A 14425-nucleotide genomic window follows, 5' to 3' on the forward strand; every position below is an offset into this window, starting at 1 on the left:
GCAAGCGTACGCGTCGGTTAATAAGTTAATAAGTTAATCCAAATCCCCTAGAATAACCAAAAATGAACAGGGGTAGGAAAAGAAAGGCCAATCTATTGTTCTCTCGTCTGCTCGTGTAATAGGATTAAAGTGAAAGGTACGGTGGCAATTTGTTTACTCAGCGATGACAGATGTGTAACCAACGAAACCTAACCAACCAACTTCGGATCTAGCCGAACTGGCCTCGCCGAAACTCGAACCCCGACTCTTGGCCCAAACGATCTTATCTTATTTCATGTTCAGCCATTTGTTAATGACTTCAATTTGTGTTATGCCATTTATCGACCTTATTCTTTTCTACAATAATTAAAGGGGGACCAGCACGAAAATCATCCAAATTTTAATTCTGCTGAAACCTTTACTGGAATAACCCTTACAGGTCTAATAATCACTGGTTAAAGTTTTTTCTGATATTTGGGTGGGAAGTAATGTATTTTACCAATTTTTATAGGAGTCTGTGACGTCATACACTCAACACTAAACATTGCTCCATACTTTTCTTTGTATTTTGTAATCAAAATTTCCGCTAGTTTTATACTCAGTCTAACCACAAGTTCGAAAGTTAAGTTTTCAGCGGACCTTTGTGTTTAATAGAAAAAGAGTAAAACATGAAATTATTCACAAAGAAATGTATGGAGCGATGTTTGGTGTTGAGTGTATGACGTCACAGACACCTATGAAAATTCATAAAAATATAATACTTCCCATTGGAATATAAAAAAAATAATTTAACCAGTGATTATTAAACCCTTAAAGATTATTCGATTGAAGTTTTAGTCAAATTAAATTTCGGAGGATTTTCATGTTAATCCCCCTTTAAAGTTAATAATTTAGTTTCGAATTTCTAATTTGACAAGTTTATGTGAAAATAGTTGTAGGAACGGAGTTTTTAGTAGCGGAAGAGGGGGTATATCTTGTGATAAAGTATTAAAAAAACAACAACAAGTTATTTGAAGCATGCATGCCGACTACCTTGACGATCTTTCATTTCTGTTTTCACTGCGCTCTTGTCAAAAATTTATTCTTCGCATGCTGGTATATAATTTCCGTGCAAGTCAGGGGCGGATCAAGGATGTTTTCTATTAGGGGAGACATCATCCAGGATTTTCGTTTTAGGAGGGGGTGCACCCTTTGCTTACAAACTCAAACCCCAATAATGCAGTAGATAACAGCTCATCTAGGGATCTAGGGGGAAGGGAAACAAAATTCCCATGCACCCCTCCCCTAGATCTGCCGTTGCAAGTTAACCACGCAACAGGATTTTTTGACATATCACTGGAAGATTCTAATAAATTTGTATATGAGACCACCATCGTGATAAGCTTGGCATTTACTGGAGAGGATGTCTCTGGAATAGTCAGGTCAAATCAGAGAAAATCATCAGTTTCCAAACTTCCGGTCAGCGACTTGTACACATATAAGATTGAATGTTGTAATATGTGAGTTAAAATGGGCCATATTTGGCTGAACATGAAATACCTGTAATTATACTTACCTGCGCGGCAGAGTAATAAATCGGATTCATTGACTAAGTGAGTACATTTGCTAAGGCCGAATGTTTGAAGATGTCTGGTCATTAAAAAATCTGTCTCATTCATTTTTTCATACTTCCGGTCAGCGGTTGAAAATGAGAACAACAACTTTAGATCAAGAATTCTTTCTTTCAAATATTCTCAAAATAAGCATATTTTTTTTTACTTTGTAGCCTTCAAAAGTTCAGCATTCATGTTAAATAACAGCTTACAGGTAATTCTGTCACGAAATACAGGAATTTTGAAGCTCGAAGAAACTATAAATGCTGTATTGCTTCGAACGAGAATTCGATGACTTGTGTATTCTGTTGTAATCCTTTATAGAACCACTTAATTATTGCTTGGATTTTAGCTCTTTACGACCAAGGTTAGTTCGCTAAATGCTTATTGAGTCTCCAAGAAACATTTCCTTGTGAAAATTTGGAAAGTTGAGCGCCACAAAAGTCACAATGAAACGATAAAAGTAGGTTGAAAATGACGAAAATTGCAAATAACCCATTGCTTACTTTGAATAAAATTTTTTTTTACCTTGTTTGCAGACTAGAACATTTTTTTTTTTTGCTAGAATTTTGTTATTTAGGTATTACCCTTCAACCTCTAATGCTTGTTTAGCTTATTGGCATCTTTTTGGTGCTAATTTTCGAAGCTTTGATATGGTTGAATTTAGGACATTTTGAATTTTAGGCCTTATATTTTGACTATCCAAGGACTAAAGATGATTGTACCCGCAGAGATTTTGCACGATTTGGTAACTTCAATGTTTCAGAAAACTTTCCACCAAGCCTCTATATTAGAAATGCAATACTTTTGGAGAACGACCAAAAAACATTTTGACCATTTTATCTTGTTGCTAAAACAGTTGATACATCGATTACTTGAAGGCACGAATATTTCATGCACAAAATAACAAACTAACAATACTTGGTATTTTTCTAAACTAGAAAAGATACTTTATAATTGACGAACGTTTTAAGGAAATTAAGTTTAACATGTATGAGAAACACAGCATTGAATTTTACCTTCAAGTGGGTTTAATTTATTCCAAAAATTGGAAATTAAGGTCTTATAAAACACTTGCCGTTTCTATGGCAACAATACATTTGGTGACCAAATTGTTGTTGTTTTTGTGAATCCCATATAAAGGCCTACTCACATACCAAATTTCAAGGGTGGTCAAAAAATTTCATTTCCCACTTTGCTTGAGTCTTACAGAGACCTACTCTTAAACTCTAATGCATCAGGCTATCATTTATTGTTCGGGGCGTGGGCATTGGTACCCGCTTGGAATCGAGCTAAACTCATGCAAACTGGTTGCTCGGCTCCCATTGGACAAAATTGCTAACTTGTGGGCGCTTATTTACTCCTGGACTAAGCGTCGAGTGTGTCGGAGAAACGAGTTGGAGTCTATATTGACCATCTGCTTCACGTAGAAAAAAGTTGTCTGGCTTAGATAGGCATCATTTAACCGCATGTTAAATTCGCTGTTTGAGAACCGCTACCATCCAATCCATGGAGTTGATACTTGGGTCCACCTAGTTCCTGGCTGGTGGACAGACCAGTTCTTGCAATTCTAGAACGGCTTAGGCTTATATGTCGTTATCCAGGAACGACACCTCCCCCCCCCTACCGTCAGTGGAAGCTGAACCGCAGGCGAGTTTAGCTATGGTGCCCACCTCGATAAAGAGTGGTTTAAAGTGGAGTGATCGTCAAAACCCGCTGTTGATAGCCTACAAGAGCTCCTCCCAGTTACGATTTCCGCCCAGTCTGGGACCGCTATAGGTCATAGACAGCGCCTAGGGCCGCGGCGTAGTCCAGCCTTACTTTCTTCGCTTTCCATGCCCCAGGGATTCAAACCTAATTGTTGACGCCGCGGGCGTAGCGAGGACCTAGGAGCTGGCGGGGCTCTGACCTCCCCCCCCCCCCCCCCCCCCCCCTAAATTACTCCTCCCCCCATAAAACAAATAAACGAATAAACGCGCAAACAAAAAAGAAACAAATTCGTATTGGTATAAACTGATTTATACAGCGCACTTTCCTAGGTTGCAATAATCTATTTTCCTCTTTCGTTTTGGTTTAATATGTTTTGTTTTTGTTTTTTTGTTTTTTGTTTTTTTCGAAAAAGTTGTTTAAAAATTTGGGTGGGGGGGGGGGGGGGGGGCACGTGCCCCCCCCGTGCCACCCCCCTCGCTACGCTACTGGACGCCCGAACGCGTTTTCGTTGGCAGGACTCCCACAAGATGGATCTCCTATCATCAACGCCAATCCCGGAAGAGCTACTGCAGTCCTCACGGTTCTTCTTAAAATACGCTGCAGAAAACGGATGTTGAGGGTTTTGGCCCCGCCAACGCGTCGGTCGTACGCTAGGTGGCAAAGGAAAGGCATTTCGTTCTGTTCTAGTTAATCTGCAGTTCCATGTTTGCTTGTCAGAACACATCGACTTGATCGGGAAGTATAGGTAGCAGTTGACTCCAGGACTACTCACTCGGGTAAACAGAATAGTTCAGTCACCCCCGTTTGCTGCCAAAGCTCTTCTAGCTGGTTGGGCTCTCCGAGATCATTCGTGTGGCTCTTTTTGCTGATGAAAAAATCGGGTCAGCCTTAAACCCGTGCTGTTCTGATCCTATGGTTTGGCTAATGTTGTGGCTAATGTTCCGGTCACGGTGCTCTGAAGCGAGTTAGACCCTGCATAAGCGAAAGAACTGCAATCAAGATCTACAAAGCCCTGATTGAGCCATATTTTCAATATTGTAGCTCAGTCTGGGATGGCCTGTCACAACAGTTAAGTGACAAGATACAAAAGCTACAACACCGAGCAGCCAGAGTGATAACTTGTTCCTGCTATGGTACTAGCTCTAAATTACTACTCCAGAGGCTTGAATGGGATACTTTTGAGATATCTAGGAAAAAACAAAAACTTATGAGGGTGTACAAATCGTTGAATAGCCTTGTGCCGAGCTATTTAAGATCTATGTTTGTCCCTAAATACACCACATACAATTTAAGAGACTCTAGTAATAAACTTAGCATTCCCAAGCCTCGCACCGATTATCTTAAAAAAAAGTTTTAGCTACAGTGGTGCAGCTTTGTGGAATGAACCACCAACTGAACTAAGGATATGTCAGCATCAACGTCTCAATTTAAGAAAGGTGTTGGAAAACTAGTTCTAACCTCAGACTCCCACACGGCAAATATGTAAAACAGTTTTTAATACGTATTATGATAGATAGATAGATATATGTATGTATAACTGATGTTTTTACCGTGTCAAAATAAAGTAACCTAGCTACCTCACAGTTGTAGGTTGGGTAAAGACAGTTGCTGCCCACAATGACTATCGTAGACTTTGGAAGGTGGTCCAGCAATACCTACAAGGAATACATCCGTACTCTAGTCGAAGTTTAGGCCTCAGCGTCTGTACAGCTTAGTGGCTACCAATTACGCATAATGATAGTCGCTGGTGGTCTCTGTATCTTGGGTGCTTGAAATTGATTGGGGTCGGAGTTGCCCCTGGTAACCTGGCCACAGGGTTCCAGGGTCCTTTTCGAGCACCCTTGGGATCCTTGGCGATGTACTGTGGCCTGTTTGCCATGGTCATCTCTGCGAACGGACTGGTTTGGCGCGACCATCCCTCGCACCTTGACACTCAACCCAAACTTATCACTATACGATGAGTTTTAAAAATAAATAATTCCCAGTTCTCAATATCACAGCCGCTTCGAATGCCTGATTGCTTTCCGAAACCTTTCCGAGTATGATAATATTTGTAGTTGAAATTTTAATAAGCTAGCTTTTAAATAACAAAGGACTTAAAGAAACACTTGTCGCACAGCAGCACTAACAACCGACTAGTATCACACTAGTATATTTGTGCCACATAAACCCAGTCGAGCAACCTTTATAACTTGTAAGATTAAATTGTAAAATAAGCTAAGATTATTTTTCAAACTGACTTTACATGCATTGAAAATTTAGCCAGTATTTCAGTAAACAAACTTTTACTAAATTATCTTTTAAAGAAAAATACGTTTTAAAGAAAAATAAAGGAAAAGCAATTGAAAGAAATATTAACTCTTATATATTCAAAAGTTCTTTTTTTCCATTCTAACCAATGACTATTATTGTAAATACCTAAAATGTTTTTTAGATAAAACCAATTCTATTTACTGCTAAGGACAGCTAATCATAGCTAAGGACAGCTAATTATAGCTTAGGACAGCTAATCATAGCTAAGGACAGCTAAGGACAGCTAATCCTGGCTAAGGATAGGTAATCACAGGTAAGGACATCTAATTGCAGATAATGACAGCTAAGGAAATCTAATCAGAGCTAATCACAGCTAATGACAGCTAAGGACAGTTAATTATGGCTAAGGACAGGTAAGGACAGCTAATGACAGCTAAGGACTGGTAATAACAGGTAATCAGAGGCAAACACAGTTAAGAATGGGTGGTCATAGCGAAGGACATGGTAGTGTACACGCTAGATATGTGGTATATATATATATAGTAGGATGTCGTCTATATGGCATTCAGCCATGAAGTACATACCCCCTAACACATAAAAGGCTGACTTAAAGACTTGTGTCTTCATTAAGTCTGTGGCCTGTTTAATAGTTATCGTTAAAGACAGACGAATCTGGCCAATGTTTTCAGCTTCGTTTCAGTAAAGTGTTGTGTAACTTTGTCCTCGAACCTGAATTTACTGTTTGACGATGGCGATCATTGGGACATTGGCTCTGAAACCAATTATTCTTGTTCTTCTTCTTCAACTTCCGCGTCTATGTAAGAAGCTTGTGTTATATGAGGTTTACCACATGGCCCATTGATATTAGAGATATATGCTGTATGTCTTAATGAAGTTTTTCTAACCGCACATTATCGATCGTTTCAGCATGTTTTAGGTTTACCAAGGAGCCTCAAAGTCCGATTATCGTAGTACTTGGTCACAACATAACGAATGTAAACATGGAATGGAAATTCGAGGCAGAAGGTTCTACTGTTGCAAATATCCAAATAGATCGTTTCTTAAAAAATGAAGATAACAGCTTATCCAAGGAGACAAACATAATTTATTACAATCCTTCATTAAAAGATTGGAACGAAACTTTGTATGACTTTAGTACTAGTTTCGCGACATCTGGATATGTAAACTTCACAATCAAAGATGTCCTGAAGAGACTCAATAATGCAGACCAGACGAAAGTCAGTTCTCTATCTGGTGAGGTCTACACGTACGAACTAGACGTTGTCACAATTCGGCCGTCTCAGACAGTTAAAGACAGCGTTGAACTACAAGTTTATTGTGAGTTTTTGACGAGTAAATGTAATGGTGAACTAGTTGATGTCTATCTGTGTTTCTTCTTGACTTCCTTTTATTAGCATAAATTTACAGCTAGCAAGCACACGCTTTTTTTGGCCACTTACATACATTCCCACCTACAATAGTTTTACATTATTTTTTTTGTATATTACTAAACAAAATAATGATGTATATCTGTATATCTGACTCAAGCGAGGGCATAACATGTATTATTATACATTTTACTAAGCATCTCAAATCTGATTGGTCGAGAGCCCTCAGCCAATCCCTGATATCGTGTGAACTCGACATGATAAATGTATTTATCTGTAGGTTTTCCTACAGATAATACATTTATCATGTCAAGTTCATTCAAGGTCACGCTGTGGTAGCTTTGTTTTTATTTATTATGTGTATTTATTTCCAGAATTATGTACAAAAACAATTATTTAAGGAATCCTTAACCTATTTTCATATATTTCATGAAGAATTCTTAAAATATTTCTAAATTAAAAATTTTGTGATTTTCACGCTACATCATAGCATTCATAATTCTTGTCTCTATAATTTAATGTTCACGTTAATGTTTTTCCAGTATACAATATGTATAATAAAGCAATTATTGGATTCGCTATCGCATGATATCGTAAATATCAAGACCTTGGCTGTGTTATCTGCCAAAGCCTTCGGCTTCGGCAGATAACACAGCCTCGGACTTGATAATTTACGATATCATGCTAAACCTCTTCCAATAATTGCTTATTATACCAAGTTATAGTAAGGACTATTATTATACATTTTACTAAGTATCTCAATTCTTCAGATTGTTGGTCGAGAGCCCTCAGCCAAAAAAATCCCTGATATCGTGTGAACTTGACATGATAAATGTATTATCTGTAGGTTTTCCTACAGATAATACATTTATCATGTCAAGTTCATTCAAGCTCCCGCTGTGGTACTGTAGCTTTGTTTTTATTCATTATGTGTATTTATTTCCAGAATTATGTACAAAAACAATTATTTAAGGAATCCTTAACCTATTTTCATATATTTTATGAAGAATTCTTAAAATATTATGAAATTAAAATTTTTGCATTTTTCATGCTACGTACATCATGGCATTCATAATTCTTGTCTCTATAATTTAACATTCATGTTAATGTTTTTCCAGTATACAAAATGTATAAGAAAGCAATTATTGAATTCGGTATCGCATAATATCGTAAATATCAAGACCTTGGATGTGTTATCTGCCTCAGCCTTTGGCTTCGGCAGGAGATAACACAGCCTAGGTCTTGATAATTTACGATAAATCATGCTCAACCTCATCCAATAATTGCTTATTGGGCTTTCATTGCTAGATTTTATTTGGTTATTCCTTTTTAGTACATATCATTTAATATTGTCTTTGCAGTACAGACTCCTGTCATGGTGGCATGGCAGTAACTTAATAATATAATGTTTCTTTATAATGTATTAAAATACATTTGTGTTTTGAACTAGATTAAAATCTAATGCATCAGTTATTAACATCAATGTAAGAGAACTTTTAAAGCTCCTTATCCAAGCCATACTTATAGATATTAGCTGTTAAGTTCCCAACTTTATTTAAGTGAGCTCAAAAATAGAAATGTTATAGTACATTATTATCATTTTATGGTGCATACCACAAAAATAAGAGCAATATTTCAAATTTTGTAGGTTGGTGGCAATAAAGTCATGTTGCACAGTATTATCTTTCATATTAAAAAAAAAGGAATCATTACCAACTGCATGCAGCAGGTCCTTTTTGAAAATCATGCTTATGAAAAAGTTATCTCAATAAAGATTATTATTATTATTATTATTATTACTAACTTAAAATATAAATTTGATACCAGCTACATGTATAAAAATATGAATGTTTACTTTGAACATCAAGATCTATATATTATATCAGCAGTATTATAGTTGTATGTGTGGTTTGAAAGTTTTCTAAGTGACCTTAAGAATTGTTACGATATACTTCTGGTTACGTCACTTCATAATTGTCATGGATAGCAACCACATGTAAGCTTCTTGAGAGGGACATTAAAGAACATGGCTTCTCGGAACACAACTTCATAGTTTGATATAACAAAACAAGAATTGATTTATTAATAGCATATCATCAGTTTATGTGCATTTACCACAAAAAAATATTGACAATTTTATTTTTAGATTATGTATGGAAGTCATCAAAACGTGCAGAATGATATTACTTACTAAAAAATGATTTATTACTTTGATCATTAAGATATAGGATAGTATATTAAATTTTATAATGATGATGTCACATGACAAATATTTCATGTTTATAGTAGGGTATTGTCTTAATCTTGAGATGTGAGACAACCCGTATCGATCCTGCTGTTATGTCTATTTCATATGCGAATTAGGCAATGTCTCATAACTTCCTGTTTCGTATCCTTCAATTTTTGCTAGATGAAAAGAAATCAGAAAATAATCAGCATCCATTCATGAGTTAAAACTGCAAAATATAATTTTCATACAAAAAAACTTATTGGGTTTATATTTTATAGACATAGAGTGAATGGTAAGGATTTTTGCATAATTTGTTTACATAATACTGTGAAAAATAATATATGGATACCTAATTTTCAAAATAATATGTCAAGGGCTTTTAGTTTGCAATTTGAATAACCATGAAAGTTATATGAAGCAATATAATTCAAATGCAAACAGAATATGTTAATAAGGATTCCTGATTTGGTGGATACCCTAGTTATTTACTTTTATATTCACCATGCATGCACACTACTGGCTGAGAACCTGTGAAAATCCAGTGAAAAACCTGTGAAAAATATCTCTGAATTTTAGAAATTTCACAGGTTTTTCACAGAATTTTCACAGGATGTTCAAACATTCAGACCTGTGAAAAGGAACACTTTCACAGGTTCCAGAACCTGTGAAAATTCTGTGAAAAACCTGTGAAAATTTAACCTGTGAAAAACCTGTAAATTCACAGGTTTTCAGTATACTTAAAAACCTGTGAAAACGTACACTTTCACAGGTTTCAAAACCTTTGAAAAACCTGTGAAAATTTAACCGGTGAAAAACCTGTGAAAGACCCGTGAAAAGAATTCATAGGTTTTTTCACAGGTTTTTTTCCACAGGTTTGAATTTGTCAAAAAACTGTGAAAAGGGACACTTTCATAGGTTCAAAATGCTGTGAAAAACCTGTGAATATTATTTTTGCAGGTTTTTTGCCAAAAATTTCTAGACAGAAAACCTGTACAAAAATACCCTGTGAAAATTATATTCACAGGTTTTTTTAATAAGGAAAAAAACCTAAGTATTATACTGTAAATATGGACACTCTGTGAAAATCTGTGAAAAACCTGTGAAAAGCTTACATTGCAAGTTTTGAGAAAACCTGTAAAATCCTACTTCAAAACCATTAAGTCAAGAGCTCATTAACAGAAGCAGCAAATCACCACGAAATATGTATAAATGGCACCTACATGTAGTAAATACTAAATTTTGATTGTTAATTTACAAAAAAAGCCTCTCTGTTTTCCCATCTCTGTCAGTTATGCATCAGTTATGCATTAAGTGTTATATATATAAGATAGCAAAGTTTGAGTCCATAAGCTACAAAGAGGTCACTACTGGGATTTTGCAATTTTAATACTGAGCTATGATCTCAAGTCTGACATTGACCATGATCTAAAAAAATGAAGTTCAACTTTTCAACATTTTTTATTGTCATTCTTTTTATAAATTTCTTTTGAAATCCTTCAATAACTATCCTGAAAACAATACACGCATTCTAGAAATGGTTATTTACCTATAACTAGATAGGTTTATCCTCTTTTTTTCGCATAAGAATTAATTTTACTGACCAGTTGGCAAGAGCCATATAGACAGAGCTCATAAGTAGTCATCACTATCTAAGATCCAGCTCTTTTATAAGCTAAACCAGAGCTAACCAGCAAAAAGGGGAAGCACAGTCTGTAGTTTTCAAGTCTTGTGGTGATTTCATCAGCTTTTTGAGGCTGTAAAAAGAGAAAAATGCTATAGTTCAGATTCAAATGCTGCATTTTTTACAACTTGCCAAAACATAACAGCATATATCTATAGAACTCAATATTTAAATAGCTTTTAAATTTAAAAAACCTACCTCCACTGAATAATACTGCTTGCTTGAATACAACTTGAACCTTCATTTGCTTATCTTTATGCTTGTCAATATACTCAGGGTTTTTTTGTTTGGTGTCTCCGTTTTTACTTCAGCAGAGGCATTATTTTGAGTAAACATATTTGCTTTCATCAGTCTTGTTCAAGATTGTAGGAAATGTGCATTTGCATTCAGTTTATTTGCATATAAGTAAATTAAACACTAGCTAGAGATTACAGTATTAATTTAACTTACTAAAAAACATTTTCTTTGAAAATCAATATATAGCATACTAATATTTTTAATGATGATGTAGCATGACAAATATTTTATGTTTATATAGTAGCCCATTGTTTTCATCTTGAGTCAGACGACCTGTATCTATCCAGCTGTTAGGTCTGTTTCATATGCAAATGTCTTATATTAACTTCCTGTTGTTTTTATTTATATTCTTAAATTTTTGTTACCAAACACTTGCCAGAATGGAAAAATATTAGAAAATCAGTATCCATTCAGTGGTTTCTACAGTATCTGCCAAATGTTATACTTATGCTTGTTTAAAAACTTATTCTTAGAAGACATTATGGGTGGTTGAGATTTTTGCATGATATGTTTACATGACTTTTTAAGGTATGGCAGACTAATTTTCACAATACAGTACTTCAATGGCTCTTACATGCAATTTGAATAATGCCGTAAAGACAGCTATGTTGGGTCTCAGAACTTCATCTGAAAACAAAAAATAAAAAATAAAAATACACTGTAAAATAAGAAGACAAAATAAATGACTTTTCTATTTTTTTCCTTCTGGTGAAAGGATTTCAATTGATTTTTAAAACTTCGGAAACAGCAGTACCAAATGACTCATTCCTAGCATTAAATTCAATTGTAAATAAAATATGTTGGCACTCACTGAAAAAAAAGTGAGTGCTGACATGTGTGTGCTGAGTGAGTGCTGAGTGTCATCTTGAATTTTATATTCTATGCTTGTTATGCAATGAAATATGCTTTCTTCTAGACTTGCCCAAAGTCAGCCTCTCTAGCTTGTCTCCCAATGAAGTTTTTATTCGAGTGAAGTGAGAATTTGTCAAGTGCAGGGCATGGAGTTTGCAAAAGTCTAGCTACATGTATGATGTATCTCTATATGATATTTTGGAAGTTAGATAATATTTGCAGTTTTCCAATGACCAATTCAATTTCTTTCTTTTATGCGTTCTTCATTATTTGATATTGTTTTGTAAGATACAGACTCTTGTCACAGTGATTGTAACGTTCAGTGAATACTTACACTTATAATGTGTTCAGCTACAACCACCTGATAGATAAATGTAGATTTAATAGATCGAATTGTGAAGGCTGTAAGTAAATATTCCGACTCAAAAGCAAGGCATACCATGATTTTATTTTTTGAGCTGCTTGATTTGTTTTGGACTAAGTTTGTGTGGACTTTGACTCTCTCTTCAATGTGGTTTCACTGGCTGGCTGGCTGGCTGGCTGGCTGGCTGGCTGGCTGGCTGGCTGGCTGGCTGGCTGGCTGGCTGGCTGGCTGGCTGGCTGGCTGGCTGGCTGGCTGGCTGGCTGGCTGGCTGGCTGGCTATCAATAGGATGTTGTAGGATGTTTATGGTGTTGGTAGGTGACAAGGTGACATAGGTAATTTAGAATGGGAATCATTTACTTTATTTATTAAGTGTAAGTTAATATTTAATGTATGAAATCTAGTTTTTTTTTTTCTTATAAAACTTAGTGTAAATTATATTTCAAACATAAGACTGAATGTTCTGCATGCAAATGTACTGCTCTAACAATGAATATGCTCCCTATGCATCTGCAACAGCAACCTGGAATTAGCGATGTGCCAATTATTTGATGTGTTTACATTCTAGGGCTTAAAAATTAAGCTAAATATTTGTCTATGATATATTATGCCACTCATAATATATTGCACTAGATAAGTTTAATCATTTTTTCTTTTTAAATTTTACAGTCCCTCCCACGATCACCGCACTCTTCTGTCAAGGCTGTCAAAATGGAAGTGCCGTCCATAACCAAACCATCACTTTATTGTGTAATGCTACTGGTAAACCCATGCCAGACATAAAATGGATGAAGGATGGAGAACATTACAATGGAAGCAGTTCAGTATCGAGTCCAAACAACGCGCTTTTCTTCCAACAAGTAGCAATACATGACAAAGGAAACTATACCTGTATTGCTGACAACGGGGTTGGTAATCCTTATAGAGAGTCATTGACTTTACTTGTTAAATGTAAGTTGGATTTAAAAAACGCAACATGTTTTTTATACCACTTATAGTATAAATTATATTTAAACAAACTGATATGTTTCCTTATTGATGACTGACGGACTAATTACGAAAGTACCCGCGTAGAACCGTAGGGTCGTGGTTTTTTAAGTGTCCCGATTAGTGTACCACTTATGGTACGCTAGAAGAACGACACGTTAATAAAGTTTATTTTATGTTCAGATCTCATTATTATCAGTGATGTTTTTCACCGCGGCCGTATTCAAAGAGCAATGCTTCGGAATATTATAGTTGAACTACGCACGCAATATAGTGGTACCCAGTTAATACGTACACCATCGGGACCAGATGCAGTGTCCGTATTAACCGGGTGTTAGAATATACTGGGTTGGCCAATTTACGTCACTTAAATAAGTATTGTGTAAATATGATATGCAAAACCTTAAAAACATTTTATCTGAAATAACCAAGCAGAACTTTTTTTATTTTTTATAGTATACATACAGTATAGTACGTTCAAATATTTAGAGCCATTTGTAGTAGTGAGTAACTGCATGTTGCACAGATGCGCTACTCTGTCACTGGTGAATATTTTTTTCTATCTTGGATATTTTGGTTGTATGTCGTAAGCTACGTTCGAGATTCTAGTAGAGTAGTACAATACCGAGGCTATCCGGAATAAAATGTTAAAAATTGCGTCAACTTCAAATTGATTTAGTATGTATAGTGCTGTAGGTTCAACTAACATTTCTACCAAAAATTTCTTATTGCCGATGCAATGTTGCGCGAAAAAATGTTCTGGTGCAACATGGCTTGCGGTTACGATTTTGTAGCGATATTTTGTTACTGCAACAGATTGCAGGTTTTTGAACGACATTGCTGCCATCTATTTGTATTACCGCGCACGCCATGTTACACGAGGACAACTTTTAACTTAAAAAACTATCTCGCCAACATAACCTATAAAGCGGTGATATCTCTGTTGCCAGAGCTTATTCCCGCCTCACGGTTGGCTTAGTTGGTTGGGCACCGGTTTGTGGGGTTCAAGCCTCCGCGGCCGAACCTACACTCAGAGTCTTAAAATATCTGAGTAAAAGGTGCTGCCTTGCTCTAAAATATATCTGCAAATGGTT

General features: G+C 35.8%; 1 protein-coding gene across 8 annotated transcripts in view; it reads left to right on the forward strand.

The window, feature by feature from the left end:
• Positions 1-6115: 6115 nt before the first annotated feature.
• The window catches only part of LOC148905700 (hemicentin-1-like), a 41338-nt gene continuing 33028 nt past the window's right edge, over positions 6116-14425 (forward strand). For all 8 annotated transcript variants that reach the window (XR_016121681.1, XM_089039803.1, XM_089039805.1 and 5 more), the window contains exons 1-3: positions 6116-6352; positions 6462-6872; positions 13014-13295. Coding sequence is in view for 7 of the 8 variants with exons in the window: in XM_089039803.1 (XP_088895929.1) it covers positions 6283-6352; positions 6462-6872; positions 13014-13295 (763 nt within the window). In the remaining variant the exon portion in view is untranslated. The remainder of the gene's footprint in view (positions 6353-6461; positions 6873-13013; positions 13296-14425) is intronic.

This window comes from Actinia tenebrosa, unplaced genomic scaffold (genome assembly GCF_029948245.1).
Source record: "Actinia tenebrosa isolate PJP-AT-01 unplaced genomic scaffold, QUT_ActTen_1.0 PGA_scaffold7__59_contigs__length_16204524, whole genome shotgun sequence".
NCBI classification, from domain to species: domain Eukaryota; kingdom Metazoa; phylum Cnidaria; class Anthozoa; order Actiniaria; family Actiniidae; genus Actinia; species Actinia tenebrosa.